Source organism: Castor canadensis, chromosome 19 (genome assembly GCF_047511655.1).
Source record: "Castor canadensis chromosome 19, mCasCan1.hap1v2, whole genome shotgun sequence".
NCBI classification, from domain to species: Eukaryota; Metazoa; Chordata; class Mammalia; order Rodentia; family Castoridae; genus Castor; species Castor canadensis.
The window spans coordinates 31,089,903-31,107,489 of NC_133404.1; the positions used below are offsets into that span (position 1 = coordinate 31,089,903).

At 41.9% G+C, this 17,587-nt stretch overlaps 1 protein-coding gene across 1 annotated transcript in view; it reads left to right on the forward strand.

Moving 5' to 3' along the window:
• The window catches only part of Igf1r (insulin like growth factor 1 receptor), a 290,438-nt gene that overhangs the window by 48,156 nt on the left and 224,695 nt on the right, over positions 1-17,587 (forward strand). Inside the window, exon 2 of the mRNA XM_074062055.1 lies at positions 1,875-2,420. Within this exon, the coding sequence (XP_073918156.1) occupies positions 1,875-2,420 (546 nt within the window). The remainder of the gene's footprint in view (positions 1-1,874; positions 2,421-17,587) is intronic.

A 17,587-nucleotide genomic window follows, 5' to 3' on the forward strand; every position in this document is an offset into this window, starting at 1 on the left:
CATGACATGAAACAAAATCATGCATTAGGAACTTCTAGCATGCCTGGGTGGGTGCTGAGTGCTGGCTTCTCTGTCTTAGGAGCCTCATTTTCTCATCAGTAAAATGAGGGAATTGGACCAAATGGAGTTGCGTATTCTAGATTGTCAAGCTTCACCAATTCTTAGCCTTTGGATCCCTCTGTCTTCCCTTCCTACCACCATCTTGGCTATAATGCTGAGTGGGACATCTCCTTTCTCCTTATTTTATCAATCCTGTCCTACATTGACCACTGGATGAATCTCCCAAAAGTCTTCACTTGGGCTTTTCTTCCACTCTGGACCTCATTCCTATGAGATGATACTTCCCATCCCCAGATGTAATCCTTGACTTGGGTTCTACCAGACTCATTTCCTTTCCTCTGCTCTCTGCATCCCTGACTTGCCATCTCTTGAATATATCTTGTTCGGCTTTGTCTCTGGCCTCTGGAATGTTATATGTAGTTTTAAATTCAGAGAATCTTTGATGCTACCTTGTCTGTTCTGTTCCATTTGTGCCTGAAGTGGGCTTGCTGTGTGCCCTCCACCTCCTGTTTCTTTGTATCTCTCATGGCATCACATATATATTGGGTACTTCACAAATTAATGAATTATGTAGACCAGAGAACTTCACTGTGTTGGAGAAGCTTTAATAGTGGGGTTGGGGATTATTAAATATTGAGAAAGTATGGTAGCTAAGAGAGTGTTTGGTGTGTGTGTCTAGAATTTTAAAAATAAAGACTTCCAGTCTTGAGGCCATTTTATCAAAAGCCTTTAAAATTGGGAAAGTGCATTGGCTCAACAATTCCAATTGTAGGGATTTGTCCTAGGAAAATAGTCTTGGATATCAGTCAAGAAAGTTCATTGGAATATTATTTATAATGTAAAAAATTGGAGCTAACCTAAAATGTTCAACAAAGGGATTTTTTTTTTTTTTAAAGAAAAGAGGACTTGTAGTACATACTCATACTCTAGAATTCCTGTCTTTTTTAAAAAAATGGTGATGTAAAAGGACATTTATTGACTTGGTAAAAAGGTCATGTTAAGAGAAGGAAGTATATAAATTTTATTGTCTGATTTCATTTCTCTTAAATTGTTTATAGAGAAAGGATAACTGGTCTAATTAGCATGAACATTGTTTATCTGAGTATTAAGGTCACTAATGATTTTTACTGTCTTTGTTTTAAGCATGTTTTCTTGGTTAATAAGTCATTTTTCTAAAGTTGAAATTGTATGTCTTTAGTATTCATAAAATCATGTTTTTTACCTTTCTGTTCAGCCACCCCTTGTATTTACATTAGTACTCTACTGAGGAGAATACAGGGTCACCCAGGCCATGTCAAATGGTAGCAGGAAGCATGGGAGCATCCTTCTTTGAGCCCCTACTTTTTAGGTCACAATGACTGTTGTCCAATGTAGACTTTATTGCTTGGTGTCCCTCAGGTTGGATGCAGTAGTAAGTCTTGGTCACTCAGCTCTTGTTAAGGCTTTGGGAGCTGATGCTCTATAGAACAGACAGAGACTGTGAAGACTGGCAACCTTGACTTTTGCATGTAACCCCATGTGACCTTGGGCTCTAAGTTTGCATGTTAAATGCAGCTGGCCTCTCCCACAGTTGGCAAGCATGTTGAAAAGTGTCTGACCTAGTGTAGGGACCTCATGAATGACAGTAACCAGATAGATACCTAGGTATTCACCTTGCAGCTCACACCTCATTAGTCTGCAGTGACAAATTGAACCTTTTTTCCTTAATACAGGTTTCCTATAACCTGATCATATTATGGGTTGGAAAATAGTTTTAAGAATGGTTTCCTTTTCACTGAAACATGTTTTGCCTTTGCCCTCTTGTCTCCCTTCAGTCTGCGGGCCGGGCATTGACATCCGTAATGACTATCAGCAGCTGAAGCGCCTGGAGAACTGCACGGTGATCGAGGGCTACCTGCACATCCTGCTCATCTCCAAGGCTGAGGACTACCGCAGCTATCGCTTCCCTAAGCTCACGGTCATCACTGAATATCTGCTGCTGTTCCGTGTGGCGGGTCTTGAGAGCCTTGGGGACCTCTTCCCGAACCTCACGGTCATCCGTGGCTGGAAACTCTTCTACAACTACGCTCTGGTCATCTTTGAGATGACCAATCTCAAGGATATTGGGCTTTACAACCTGAGGAACATTACTCGGGGGGCCATCAGGATTGAGAAAAATGCTGACCTCTGTTATCTCTCCACTGTGGACTGGTCCTTGATCCTGGATGCCGTGTCCAATAACTACATTGTGGGAAACAAGCCCCCGAAAGAATGTGGGGACCTGTGTCCAGGGACCTTGGAGGAGAAACCGCTGTGTGAGAAGACCACCATCAACAACGAGTACAACTACCGCTGTTGGACCACAAATCACTGCCAGAAAAGTAAGAATGCCATGGACTACTGCTTTCTTTCTGCTTCTCCCATTTTTGTCTTCCTCCTCCTCCCTCACCCTCCTCTGAGGTCTAGTAAGGCCCCATCACATACCTGCTTTGCAGAGGTGTTCGTAGCAGGGTTCTTGGTTGACTTTCTTTTGCATTCAAGAGCTCTTGGAATGCAGGACTGTGGCATGGTTGGAGGCCATCATGGTTGCTGTCAAGACTGGTCAGATCACATTTGACTGCACTTCTGGGCAAGAAGCTCAACCTTTAATTTTGAATTCTGATGAGAAAGGAAACCTGATGTGCTTGGAAGTCACCGAGCCTAGGCAGATGGGGGCTGCTTATATGTCACCTCTTTTATTCTTGTGAAGGGATATTTTTTGGTATGCAGGATTTCTTTAGTTTGTCCTGTACTTGGACTATGATTAATAGTAAGGAGCACATTCCTTTGTGCTCTTTGTGAAAGTGATCCTTGGTTCTTAGTTTCTACCCTGTGAGGCCTAAGTGTCCTGGCTTATGATGGAACACCCAGCTGAGGCAGGAAAACCTCTGGACTGATTTCCAGGAGTCCATGGTTCAGGCTGTACTACAGGTAGCTGTGTAGGATGGTGTATTTTAAAACCTTTGGGCTTCCGTTTCCTTCTCTCCGCCCCCCCGCCCCCCCTTTCTTTCTTTATACACCTGTTTACAGAGCAGTTGTGAAAATCTTACACAATCCTTTAATGAAGGAACTTTGAAAATATTCAATAATCTTGGGGTCTTGGGGTGGTATTTTGAAGCTTATTGTTTATTTGTCTGTAGTATGCTTATTTTTCCTTCACAATAATTGAACTCTTGCCCTAATGTGATCAGAAAGCCAAGGTTCCCCCTGCCCCGCCCCCATTGTTGTTATTAACTAAAATATGGCTCAGGCCTTTGCTTTATTGCATTCAGTGATGTTTAGATAGTGTGGCCAGGAAAGTTCCCTTTACTGGGTTTCCCTCAGTGTAATAGCTATAAACAGCTATTATTTAATGGTTGGCCCAGCTAAAGACCCAAGGAAGTCATGTACTTTAGTCATGAAGAAATCCCAAATCCGTAGGCTTGTCTAAATTATGAAGTGCGTAAAATCAAGAAATAAAAGGCCAGACTCCACCGATAGCTCTCGTTTTAGTTCCTTGTCAGCCAGGGCTGAAGCAGGAAGGGAAGTGCCTCTTTGACCCGTTAATATCCCTATATTTGATCAGTGTGTGTGTATGAATGTTTGATTAGTAGGGGCTAGGATCCCACTGGCTGCAGGCAGTACCTCGAAAAGCTATCACCAGCAGGTTACTTTAAGAACTAGTTTGCTAGAGGAGGAGAAAGCAACTTTTATGATCAATTAAAAGTGTACCCTATCCTTGTCTTAACCAGTGGTTTGGTAAAACAACAAAATGTATTTTTCAAGTAGCCTTGACATTTAAAAAAATTTCATCTTCAAAGGAAAAGGTGCTATCGAGTGAGCCAGTGTTGGATGGGAGAGAGATCCTGGATGCAGGGACGAAGAGTCCCAGGTGACCTTGGATGAGCCAGCTTCTCTGGACTATAGTTGGACATGTTCCTAGGGCAGTTACATTATTCTTTCATGATGATCAAATCAAATACATGCATGAAAGTGTTTTGAAAACTCATAAGCTCTGTACAAAAGGGAGGTGCTATTTAAGGCATCATTAGATGGGCATCTGTTTGGTGATTCAGTAGGTTCTTTGATCTCGTCGTGTGGCTTTCCGGCTGTTTCTGACCAGCTGCTTGTGAAAGAAGCCTGGGGTAGGGATGAGGCCTGAATTCTGGGTCTAAGTTTAAGAGCAGTGACCAGAAGTGAGCAAGTAATTTAAATTGCCTGATCCTTAGTTTCTTTATCTGCAAAATGGAATCGATCCTTCCTTCCTCATAGGGTTGTTGGATGATGAAAAGGAGAAAGAGGAAAAGCACCATGAAAAAGTAATGAGGATTATAAATTGGGCCTTGATGCTGGGTCTGTTGACTGGATGCCAGCCTCCACAAGGCCACGCCCTTGCAGCCTTTTTCTTGGCCAGCTGTCCCAGTCCTGCTGATATGTTTTGTGATTTCACAATGGAGTACTTACTTAAAATTGATAAAAGCATTTGGGGAAGTTGTCCTCCCTTTACCTTGTCCTGAAAACAATTTCTTAGAAGTTTTTAATTGAGTTGGAATTCTTTCCTTTTGCATAGATTCCCCTAAGTCTTGTGTTGTCTGATGTGGGAGCCACCTAGCCTCATGTGCCTTACCTGTGCACTGGAACTGTGGCCTGTGTGAAATGAGATCTCCTTTAAGTGTAAAATGCACACTGGGTTTACAAGAAGTAGAATGGAAAAACCCTGTAAAAGATCTCATAAGTAATTTCTTATGCTGAGTACATGTTGAAATATAAGATGCTGGATTTATTAGGTTAAGTAAAATGTGCTATTAAGATAATTTACTTGCTTCTTTTTACTTTTGAATGTGGCTACTGGAACTTTTGAAATTACAGATGGCTTGCATTCTGTGTCTATTGGAGAGTGCTGTTTTACAGGCTTCCTTTGAGGCTGGGAGTTCTTCTCCTTGTTCTCTTTTGGCCTGCTGGTCTGTTCAGTTGTGTTATATCCTGCCCTCTCCAGCCAGAACCCTTGGTAATCATTCAGGGAGCCAGGGGAAGGGCATTGAGTACAGCTAGAATGGCCAGTTTGAGTTCACCAGAAGCATTAGATGACCATTTGAAAAGAGTATGTGTGGAAGAAACCCACTCAGTTGTTGTTCTGCTGGTTGGCTGCAGAAGTAGAACATCTGGAAAGAAACATCACATCAAGGGCACGTGTGAAGTTGTTGATGTCTTGGAGAAGCACTTGATTGTGTAGTGCTGACGTGCAGCTTTTACTTGACACTTTTTAATCACCTCTTAGATCATGACTGCATTGGTGGTCAGCATGATAGTAGACAGTGCACTGAGCAAGTGACTGCTGTATGGGTTGTCTGCACACTTCTTTATTTCTTTCTGCTCATGACTTGAGAAGAGATCTTATGCAGGCCTGCATTGTTTCTAAAGAGTGAGAAGAATTGTATATGGTCTTTTCTCTTCAGTAAGAATGTAATTGTTGGTGCTCTAGTGTTTGGGTGGTCAGTTCCTCTTCCCTTGTCTTCTAACATCCTCCTTTTCGGGTTCTCCTTCTACCCTGTATTTGGTGCTTTGTTGCCCCCTTTCCTCAGTCTAGTCTTTACTAGTTGGTGGTCTCCAGTTTTAGTCCTTTGGGCTGTTGTAACAAAATACCATGAACTGGGTAGCTTATAAGCAATGGATTTATTTCTCACAGTTTTGGAAGTTGGAAATCCAAGATCATGATGCTTGCAGCTTCCATGTCTGGAGAGGGCCTGCTTTCTGGCTCATAGTGCCTTTTTGCTGTGTTTTCACAGTAAAGGAAAGGACAAAGCAACTCTCTAGGGTCTCTTATAAGGGCACTAATCACATTCATCGGGGCTCCACCCTTATAGCCTAATCATTTTCCAAACACCCCACCTCCTCACACCATCCAGTCAGATATTAGATTGAGGAGGGCATACACATTCAGATCATATCATGGCAAGAGTCCCATTTTTCTTGTTCCCATTGCATCCACTGGTCTTTCTATGTCCTGGTGTCTTTATGTAGTTCCCAAATACCATCTATAGCCCAGACCTCTTTTTGAACTCTAGACTACATCCATTCATATGTAGGTGACTCTAAGCAGTTGATTATCTGATGGTCTTCCTTGCTCCTCACTTCTGGCCTGTTGTTTGTCTTGTATTCCCTTTGGAGAGTGGTGCACACTCTCGTCCCCTTAGCTCTCATGTCAGAAACATCCTGTTCTTTGGATGCTTACTTTTCTAATTGGACACCAAGCCCTCCCTATCCAAAATTTTGCTTCGGTCTGCCTTCCTTCACTCCATCCTTTGCCTTTGTTGTGACACAGTTCCTCTGAAACCTCCTTGATTTGTGCCCGGCATCTCTACTTGGCACCAGTGAACATCTCAGCACATACTGCATGGAAATACTCCTCTCTATGCAATCCTGTAGCAGGTCCCTAAAGAATTAGCGTTTACATACCATGAAGCTCCTTGGTTGTCCTTGACCTACTCCATGACACCACACCATGTACCATGTTCTGCAGCCTCCTTCCTACCGGCAGGGGCTTGATGCCCGGTGGTCCTCTTCTACACTAACCAGCCACCCCCCACTCACCTGGCCCAGCTCTAGTCTTGCCTTTTTCCACCAGAGGACCTTTGGGCTTTGCAGCCTCTGGTAGGCTTGTCTCCCAGCACCTGATGGGACATCTTTTGCAAAACTGTGTGAATTCTGGGTGTCTCCTACAAGGTATGACTGTCACCCCAGAGGCAAGCATGGTGCCTACTCTGTGAAGGATTTATTGTCAGGAAGATCCATTTCTCCCCCTCAGCAGAGGGCAATGTGCAGTGGCAGTCCTCAGGTCCAAGGATGCTAGGATTATGAAATGCTTTTTTGACATTTCTTTTGTCCTTGTTATCATCATTGCTACCGAGGAACACTGCCACCCAAAACATCTCTAGCTCTTAGTGGTCAGAGAGGATCCACCATGGATGTGAATTCTTCTCTCTCCTGCCATTGCCAGAATGATTCAAGGCCAAAGATAGAGAAGTATTAAAATCGTCTGAAAGACTGAAGCTTGGCTGGCGAAGCTGTGAATTCATTACTTTGTACTGCAGTTTTGCTGAAGGCAAGCCACATGCTGGGAGGGGCAGAGGTGAATCCTCCCGAGTGCCTGTGGTTTTCTTACTTCGCAGTGAACTTGCTTATGTAGTGCCTGATGTTTGCTTGATAGAGAGGCTCTCTGGCATTTGATTTTAGTATAGGCACCACTTCCTAAATAAATACATACATTTATATTTAAAAAGGCTAAAACTTAAGACCTTAACTGCTAAAGTTTGTCTCCAAGTACTTTTTAGCCCATCAGCTTATGGTGTACTCAGGTTGTCCTAATTGCCTGTGGGAAGGTCTGGTCTTTGCCAGAAAATCCATGAAGGTGCGAGACTGGCCACGTTGGAAGCCAGCTTTGCTGGGCAGCTTTATTTCAATTAAAAGGGCATTGACTGGAACAGTGGTCCTGGAGTTTGTTGCATTTCCTACTGCCTTAGAAATAAGAAAGCAGGAAAGTAGCAGATTGGAGCCTTGGAGCAAGAGCAGAATGGGCCTCTTTTTCCTGACAAAGGAAGACGTTCTACTCATCTCACTGGTTGGATCAGGGGCATAAAATGAAGGCAGGAAGTGTAATGTGAAAAAGGCAACTCTACATTTTTTTCCTGCTACGCATTCTTGAGTTCTGGTTTATCAGACACCCCTTACGTGGGCAGCATTGGCCTGGGAGTAGGATTGTTACCCTTCCCTCATTTTCTTATAAGTTGGTATGTCAGGCCTGTTAGGTTAAGGTGGAGAACTTGTTTATGTATTTGTAAACCACCTGGATTTGAGTAGGGGTAGGGGCCCTGGAAAAACAGTTTCTTCTCTGTGAGTGTCTAGTCATGTGATACGTGGTATTTTATTTTAACATTTTGTTTTAAACATAAGCTACTTGTGAAGATCTGGAGTATGTCTTTTAAATGCTGTGTGGTCTGCCATAGGCTCCTGAAGACTTTAGGCTCACCCGGACTGCTAAAATAGATCATGATATGGACTTGCATTTTTCTGGTGGGGCCCTGAGAGAGGCCTGGGGACCATAGTAGGGAAGGCAGCCTGTTTCGCAAGTGGGTTCCAGCTTTGTGTTGTCTTAGGAACTTGTCTCCATTCCCCTGGAACGCCCCTGCTCTGGTCAGCTGCTCCCAGTGTGGGGGTTATCTTTATTTAGAAGGGGGTCACATGCCCCCGGGCCTCATTGCTATGCCTTTTATAGTCAGGCGTGGAGATCACATTCTGTTCTCCCTGATTGCTGACCCTTGGTTCTGAGATGGTGAAGCAGTTTGTGTCCAAGTTTCTTTGGGGGTACCTCTTAGAATGACCTCCTATCTCCTAGAGAATGTCTCTTTTCCCTGAAAGGCTTTGCTCTTGGCTAATTGTCATCTAATTAAGGTGTTTCTCTCCTAGTTCCACTTCAGACGTTAGTTTTTTTTTTTCTTTTTTTTAAAATAGGGATTTCATGTTAGAGACTAAAAAGCTTTCAGTCTCTCTTCCAGTGATTTTTTTGCAATTCCAGCTATTTAGGAAATACTGGGAGTTCCCTTCAGCTCTAACCAGTTAAGTCTACTTGTAGGATAGTTCTGGTTTCTTTCTGCCCCTAAAAAGCCTCTTTGTTTTGTTTCTATCTTGCTCTTATGTATATGTCAGTATGACATTCTCAACCAGAGTGGGGATGACGTGGACCGTGTGGGCCTGGGCTAATCTTGTCCTGGATTGTATTGCTCAACTCCAGTGTATAGGATGGTTCAAAAGTTAAGCTTGGCCAAATGGTGGAGCTGAAAGCCATCACTTGGAAACATGCCTCCTTCTAGCATATGGTATGAATCAGGCACTCGGGCTGTCAAAGGTGGGGTCTGTGAACACTGTATTGTTCCCCTATGGTTCAGAGGTAGTGTGTGGAAGGCCTCACTTTCCATCAGTGAAACAGGGTTAATTAGGAGAGTACCTGGAAAGCACCTATGAGGCTGTCCAGTGCATAGCAGATTCTTGGTAAATGGTAGCAACTTTTAAATAATTTTTCATTTTTTAACTAAGCTGCATTCTGAGATTTTATAAAATTCTGAGTATTAAGCTGAACTGACTGTATGTTTACTGCCATATCTTAAGTGGTCTTCTCTATTGCTTTTTCCAAATTGCAAAAATTCAATTATCATAAATAGCAGGGCATAGTGTAGGAGTGGGTTTTGCTAATTTAATCTGAATTATTCAAATTCTGGTGTTTGTCCAGATAAGCCATATCTTTAAAAACATTCAGCAATGTATGTAAGTCTGTATCAGGATGCCAGTAGCAACTCTATAGTTAGATGCAAACTTATTTGGTTACCAAACTCTGTGAGTTTATTCTGCCTGCTAAATTTTTTTTTTTTTTTTTTTTTCTGGAGAGCATTAACGGGGTTACAGAGTAGGCACAGTTTTTGGTAAAGATACCAAGGAGGTAGAGTTTTATTTGTGATAACTGCAGGTCTCACATAGTGAAGGTAGCCAGCCATCTACTTTAAGCTGGAGCCTGTACCTACTTTCTTATTGTTTTTTATACTAGCTGTGTGTATGCGTGTTTGTGTGTGTGTTTGTGTGCACACATGGATGTGCATATGTACTACTGTTTCTCCCACCCAGTCTCCTTTCCTGTTCTGTTTCATTTTTTTTCTCCTCTCATCCCCATTGCAGGAAACAAACACTGGCTCTCTCTGCCCTCCCATAGATCTTCCTTCCGTTCCAAGGGATCAGGTGGGTGGGAAAATGCAGGAATGCCTGGCCCTCTTGCGGAAGCTAGGGTTCTGTTTCATCTCATTATTGAACAGAAGTCTCTTTTTGTTTCTTTGCTTTGGTCACAAACAAGCACCCAGTCCTTTCTTCTTCCTGCCATTTTTCACGGAATCCATGTGGGATGGGAGCAGAGACAGTGTGTTTGGGGACTCTTGGTTGCTTTGGTACTCATAGCCTTGGATAGAGAAGCTGTGCATACTGATCTGATATGTAGCTGCCTCTAATTTGTTTTCACAAGTCCTTAACAAAGGGATTGGATAAATAAATAAGATTGTACAGTAGTCCCCTTACCTGAAGGGGATGCATTCCAAACCCCATGCCCCCAACAGAGTGCTAAAACCACAGATAGTACTGAACCCTACATATACCATCTTTTTTCATATGCATACATACATACATATGATAAAGTTCAGTTTGTAGATTAGTCAGTCAGTGATTAACAATAATAAGTAACAACAAAGTAGAATAATTACAACAGTATAAAATTGCCAGTATCACTACTCTTGTAGTTTGTGGGTCATTACTAAGTAAAGTAAGGCTTACTTGAACACAAGTACTGTGATACCACAACAGTTGAGCTGATATAACCAAGATGGCTGCTAAGTGATTAATGGGCAGGTAGTTTATATGGTGAGGATACACTGGACAAGGGGATAATTTGCATGCCAGGCAGGGAACATGGCATGTCTCAAGATTTCATCACACTACTAGCAAAGTGTGCAACTTAAAGCATAGGAATTGTTTCTTTACGAAATTTTCCATTTAATATTTTTGGGCCATAATGGATCATGGATAACTGAAACTGTGGAAAGGTGATAACTGTAGTTGCTAGAGCCCATGCAGGCAGGTCTGTGACTGTGGAACTTGGAGGCACTGCATGCAGAAGCTCCAGTGTCATTGAAGCCCACAATGACATCAAGGCTGGCTGGTTTAGGTGCTGACCTGCCTGTGCACACAAGGGTCACTGAGGAGGACAGGCTAGCTGCAACACACATACGTCTAAGTTCTGTGAACTTAGGCTGCCATTCTGGATTTCCTGGTAGATGCAAAGTGCTTGGGTGGTTTTAACAGATGCTGAGCTCAGGGAGTTGAGCTTAGTAGTGAAAAGGGGAGGGAAAAAAAATGAAAGAAGATTGGGGAGTCAAAGAACCTATAGTACAAAAAAGGAAAGGTGAAGATTGATGTTAGAAATACTTCCTGGGCAGCTCTAGTGTTTGAATTAGTTGTTTTTTTTCTCCACACACCCTCCATTTGTAACATGGAGACAAATGGAAACTAGTCAGATCCATAGGTCCAGAAAAGATTAGCTTTGTTTCTGGGGTGGTGACTTAGTATGATGTTTCTGTTTTTTCTTTTTTATTAGCATATATTAATCGTACAAAGGGATTTCATTGTGATATTTCTATGCATGCAAATAATGTACTTCGATCACATTCACCCCTTTACTCTTTCTTATCCTTTTCCCCACTTTTTATTTTTTTTTCCTTTTATAAATTTTTCTTTGTGACTTCCTATTTCCATTTTCACACATTCATGTAACATACTTCAGTTATATTCATCTCTCTCTTCTTTTGCCCTCTCCCTCCTGCTGGTCCACCCCCCCAACACTCCCCAAATAGTGCCCCTTGTACATTTCTGTTTGCTTCATTGATCTCTGAGTGCTCCTTATGCTTTGCTCAGTAAATGATATTATTAGGTTTTTAGGTTATTCTTGAGATAGGATGTAGAGATTATTTTTGTTCTGTTGCTCTGTGAATTTGAAATGATTGGATTAGTTTGTAATGCATCAATATTCCTTTTAGAAGCTTTAGAGAGCATTTTGAGCAAAGTCACAGAAAATGCACCAAATGCTTTCTTTCACTTACAGGGAAAGACAGAGAGGCTTTGGTGCAAAAGGGTATACCAAGTATCACCTCTTTATAACTTAAAGCGTTATCCAGGGGGATATGGTCAGGTGGTGTGATGGATTTCCTACCCTTTTTTCTCAACTTCTTCCTCTTCCCTGGCTATCCTTTTGTGACTATTATGGGGTTCCAGGCTTGATGGTCATTCCTGCTTATGAGTGGAATTCTGAGAATGTATCATTTTCTCAGGAGAATGTTTCTTGGCTCAACAAACATTTGTTTGCTGAGAAAAAACCCTCCTTAGAAGAGTCATTGGATACCTGAGATGGGTGCTTAGGAGAGGGATGAACCTCTGGATGTGTGCAAATGAAGCAGTTTATCTTGATTAAAAAGCAGTTTATATAGATAGAAAGCCCACCCATCAGTCTGCCATTGTAAGAGGAATTTATTTTGCGGGATTAATTTGATTTTAGGTTTGTCAGTGGCCTTACAGTAATGACAGCTTTCAGTGCCAGCTGCCTTGGTGTGATGCAGGGTCACTACTTAGACCTCAGATGCAGGCTCATTGAACACTGTAGAGTGGGGGAACTTTAGATGTTCAACTTGCTTTGGTCCCACTGAAAAATTTCTTTTGATCTTTGGATAACCATAGATCTTCTTGGGCACTATTGTTATTCCTAATTCTTGGAAACCTTCAGATTATAGATGAAAAGGGCTGTGGAGGATGAGTGGGAAAGGAGCAAGTAGTCCTTAGAAAGAAATGGTAATCACGATGGTGTTCAGACCCCACTTCAGCTAATAAAGAAAAGGTGAATGGTCTGTGAGTACTTTAGAGTACACCAGTTCAGATTTTGTTCACAAGCTCAGGATAAGCAGTGCATTTCTAAAAGTATAAAGCCTAGACTTTCATGTGTCAGCTCTTCAGCGTCCTGTAACTCCAGTCTCAGCTTCCATCAGTGTATTCAAATAAATGCCAACCTGTTCCAAGTGCCTTCCTAATAGGAAGCCAGACAGAAGAGGCAGGTGGCCTGAATAATCAAATAGCAAGAAGGGCAAGGTCAACCCAGCCTCACATCAGATGGAATTTGCATGAAAATTGTGTTCACATAAGCACCATTGTTTATTGCAGAAACATAGATCAGACCACCTCAACTGCAGCTGAGATTAGTGGCCCAAAGCCAGCCACTTAGCCTCCTAACCCACTCCTTGGTTTCCCTGTCTTTTGAACTAAGTGAGCCGTGAATTTCCTTTCAACTCTGAGATTCCATGTTGAAGAGGAGGTTGGTGGGGACTTAGGATGGATCTGCTGGCCCTGGTGTTTGGTAAACACTGCTAAGATTGAATACAGGTATTCTAGTTGTGCAGTGGTGTGAAGCAGTCCATCTCTTTCAAATGGGCCCTACTTTAAGGAACTGGCTCCAAGATTGGTTCTAGAAGGATGGCTGTGGATTCCCAGGAGGTGGCTACAACTCACAAGTTCCAGTGAGTTTCCAAGAGGTAGCAGTTGTAGGCTAGGCGTGTAGTTAAGCATCTCAGTGATGGGAGAGAAAGAAATGAAGGTAGTTAGAGAAAGAGTTGACAGTGGAGCATTCAGGTAGGATTTATGTTAAGTCTTGTATTTTTGAAGTGACTTTTTTGGTCTTTTGCTGTTACCAAAGTGAATTCATAAATACTATGAGAAGCACCAATGTAACTCAATGTTTTGGAATGAAAGTAAATTCATTTAAATCATTCTTTTCGACTAAAGTCAGCTTTTCATCCAGAATCTGAGCAACTTGATAGCTGGGCAAGAGTTACTTCCTGCTGTAGCTGACACCGATGTCTTCCATGTTATTACTGAGGTGCTGCAGACTGTGCAACACTGTTGAAATGATCAGAGCAAAAATAAAATACTTTCTTAGCAGTTTGTGAGTTTTTAGTTAATTTTGCTGTGTGCTTGGGTCATAGGCGTCTGAGTTTGGTGTGCATGCATGGCGGATTTCAGCAGGACAAACAGTAATGACTGAAGTCATGCTTGTCAAGGTCCCTCCTTAACCACCATCCACTTGCTTTCCACAAAGCCTCCCAGACCACCAAGGACTCTTGCCTCCAAATTGCCCTTGTGCTGGAGTAGGTCATTGAGAATGTTACTTGGTCATTGAAGATCATTTCTCCATACTCTTATCAGTAGTTTGAGAAGACCTTGTTTACTCCTTACTCATCTTTCTCCACAAACAGTTGATAAGGTGGTGGTTAGGACTGGTGCCTTCTTCATAATTTTTGCTCATACTCAGTTGGCTGGCCAGTGGAGGAGATACTGTGTAAAAATCCACTTTCCTTTAGGCTTGAGTGTACATAGCTTCTGAATGGTTTGGTTCTCATGAGGACTGGTGGGCTTGGCATGAGATGGAGGAGGAAGAAGAGAGAAAGAATAGCTAGGAACAGAGTGGGGGACACAGAGACTAAGGAGGTTCCCCCTCTCTAAGCAGTATGAGTTCCAGAATAAGACCTGACTAAACTTTGTATTCTAGACAGAAATCTTATCTCATTCCTCTACTGGCTCTGATAGGTACTTGAAAAAGGAATTTGTAAAATACTTTCAAATAACCAAAGTGGTCCCTGGTTCTAGCTGGGATAAATAAACCAACTAAACAACATTTGAGTTTAGGAGTGAATGTGTATAAGAGAGTTTGAGTGAATGTGTGTAAGTGGATGTATATAGCTCAGGTTTCTTAACTTATGCTAAGTTGTAAGTTATTTGGAGTTTTGTGCTCCTCCCTACTATTCCTGTTAATATCTATCCAGTGTCATTAAGGAAGTAGAAGAGAATGTTTTATGGACCTGCCATTCTTGTGGAAGAGAGAATGGTGAAGAGGTTTGACTTAAGTAAGGTCTTAAGTTTGGTTTTAATGTACCTTTGCAGGTTTTCATGCCTATTAACTGGTGAAAGTTTCCATCCTTTTCTATGACCAGCTTTCTTTCTTTGTTCTTTGCAAGTTCCATGCTGGATGATATGAGCTGACATAAACATAATTTTGTTTGATGGTATGGTAAAAACACATGATGTTAAAAAAAAAAAAGAGGGTGACAACTTATGCTGTGCGATGAGGTCCTCTACAAGATTGCTGAAAATGAAGTAGAGGCCATAAGTGCTAAGAGCTCAGAGGAGGGGTCAATTTTGGTGTTTAGAGGTTTGTGTGTACCAGACATTTGCCTCAGGCACAGTTGAGAACTTTACTTAGGAATGCCTGCACTCCCTCAGTACTGTTTGCCTAGCATTGTGTACATGGCCTTCAACTCCTGAATGGGTTGTGGTCCAAAACTTTGCAAGGTATTTTGGAATGTGGGGTATTTTATTTCATAAAAGCAGAGGTCTTTAAAAAAATTTTTATTTTAATTAATTAATTTTTTCTTTTATTCATATGTGCATACAATGTTTGGGTCATTTCTCCCCCTGTACCCCCGCCTCCTCCCTTATCCCCCCACCCCCTCCTTCTCCCACCCTACCCCCTTGCTACCAGGAAGAAACTATTTTGCCCTTATCTCTAATTTTGTTGAAGAGAGAGTATAAACAATAATAGGAAGGACCAAGGGTTTTTGCTAGTTAAGATAAGGATAGCTAGCTATACAGGGAGTTGACTTGCATTTCTTTCCTGTGCATGTGTGTTACCTTCTAAATAATTCTTCTCGAACTAAACTTTTCTCTAGTTCCTGGTTCCCTTCTCCTATTGGCCTCTGTCACTTTAAAGTTTCTGCTTTAGTTTCTCTGCATTGAGGGCAACAAATGCTATCTAGTTTTTTGGGTGTCTTACCTATCCTTATACTTCCCAAGTGTGCTCTCGCTTTATCATGTGATCAAAGTCCAGTCCCCTTGTTGTGTTTGCCCTTGATCTAATGTCCACATAATGAGGGAGAACATACCATTTTTGGTCTTTTGGGCCAGGCTAACCTCACTCAGAATGATGTTCTCCAGTTCCATCCATTTACTTGCGAATGATAACATTTCATTCTTCATGGCTGCATAAAATTCCATTGTGTATAAATACCACATTTTCTTAATCCATTCATCAGTAGTGGGGCATCTTGGCTGTTTCCATAACTTGGCTATTGTGAATAGTGCCTCAATAAACATGGGTGTGCAGGTGCCTCTGGAGTAACCTGTGTCACAGTCTTTTGGGTATATCCCCAAGAGTGATATTGCTGGATCATATGGTAGATCAATGTTTAGCTTTTTAAGTAGCCTCCAAATTTTTTTCCAGAGTGGTTGTACTAGTTTACATTCCCACCAACAGTGTAAGAGGGTTCCTTTTTCCCCCGCATCCTCACCAACACCTGTTGTTGGTGGTGTTGCTAATGATGGCTATTCTAACAGGGGTGAGGTGGAATCTTAGTGTGGTTTTAATTTGCATTTCCTTTATTGCTAGAGATGGTGAGCATTTTTTCATGTGTTTTTTGGCCATTTGAATTTCTTCTTTTGAGAAAGTTCTGTTTAGTTCACTTGCCCATTTCTTTATTGGTTCATTAATTTTGGGAGAACTTAGTTTTTTAAGTTATATATTCTGGTTATCAGTCCTTTGTCTGATGTGTAGCTAGCAAATATTTTTTCCCACTCTGTGGGTGTTCTCTTCAGTTTAGACCATTTCTTTTGTTGAGCAGAAGCTTTTTAGTTTTATGAAGTCCCATTTATCTATGATGTCTCTTAGTTGCTGAGCTGCTGGGGTTCCATTGAGAAAGTCTTTGCCTATACCTATTAGTTCCAAATTATTTCCTACTCTTTCCTGTACTAACTTTAGAGTTTGGGGTCTGATATTAAAATCCTTGATCCATTTTGAGTTAATATTGGTATAGGGTGATAAACATGGATCTAGTTTTAGTTTTTTGCAGACTGCTAACCAGTTTTCCCAGCAGTTTTTGTTGAAGAGGCTGTCTTTTCTCCATCGTATATTTTTAGTGCCTTTGTCAAAGACAAGTTGGTTATAGTTGTGTGGCCTCTTATCTGGGTCCTCTATTCTGTTCCACTGGTCTTCATGTCTGTTTTTGTGCCAGTACCAAAAAGCAGAGGTCTTGATGGTGGTTTAGGTCAGCCTCCCTCCTTGAGGCCCTGTTTAGTTTAGATATTATTTATGTCTGACTTTGATCTACAGCTTTAATTCTATGGGGAAAAGGCTCTGCAAACTCCATCCTAGAAGGTGATGACTTTTCTCTCTGGATAAGGCAGGGGTTGTGGCAGTGGGAAGCTGGTTGTTTCTACTTCACACTCCTTACCTATTGCAGACCCCTGTATCGGCTTAGCACTTTCCAGATGTTCAGGATTGGGGCACACAGGGCTGCTTTTACAGGCAGCCAGACGTGATGGGAACTGGTAGTCAGTACTCCTGGATCCTCGTTTGTCTTTGAGGTAGGATTCTAAGTAGAGTCAGGAACATCTCCCAGGTGCAGAGGAGGAGGTATGAAGCAGAAGGTGTGGTTCTTGTCCTCAAAGGACTTGAATTAGTTTCTGTGTGGCTGACGTTTGGTTTTTTGTGTGATTTCGGTGAAGTGTGGACTTGTGGTCCATGTCTGGGTTAGACTCTGTTCTTACCCCCAGAGCCACTGAGCAAGTCGGATGATACAGAGTCAGCAAAGTATCTGACAGTGTTTGACTATGAAATGTGAGAGTGTAGATTTGAACCTTTTTTTTTTTTTTAATAACTTATTGACAATTGTTCTCTGGAGCTATCTGCAAAAACAAAGGAATTCTAGCTATCCTCCTCCTTCTCTCCTTGTCCTTCTGTCCTCCAGTTGAAGAAAAACTCAGCATATGATCTTTGGCCTGGAGAAATATTAAATCTGTGTTAAGTATGCAGGCATGAATGGGCAAAGGAAGGATTTGTGGCTGCGGATCT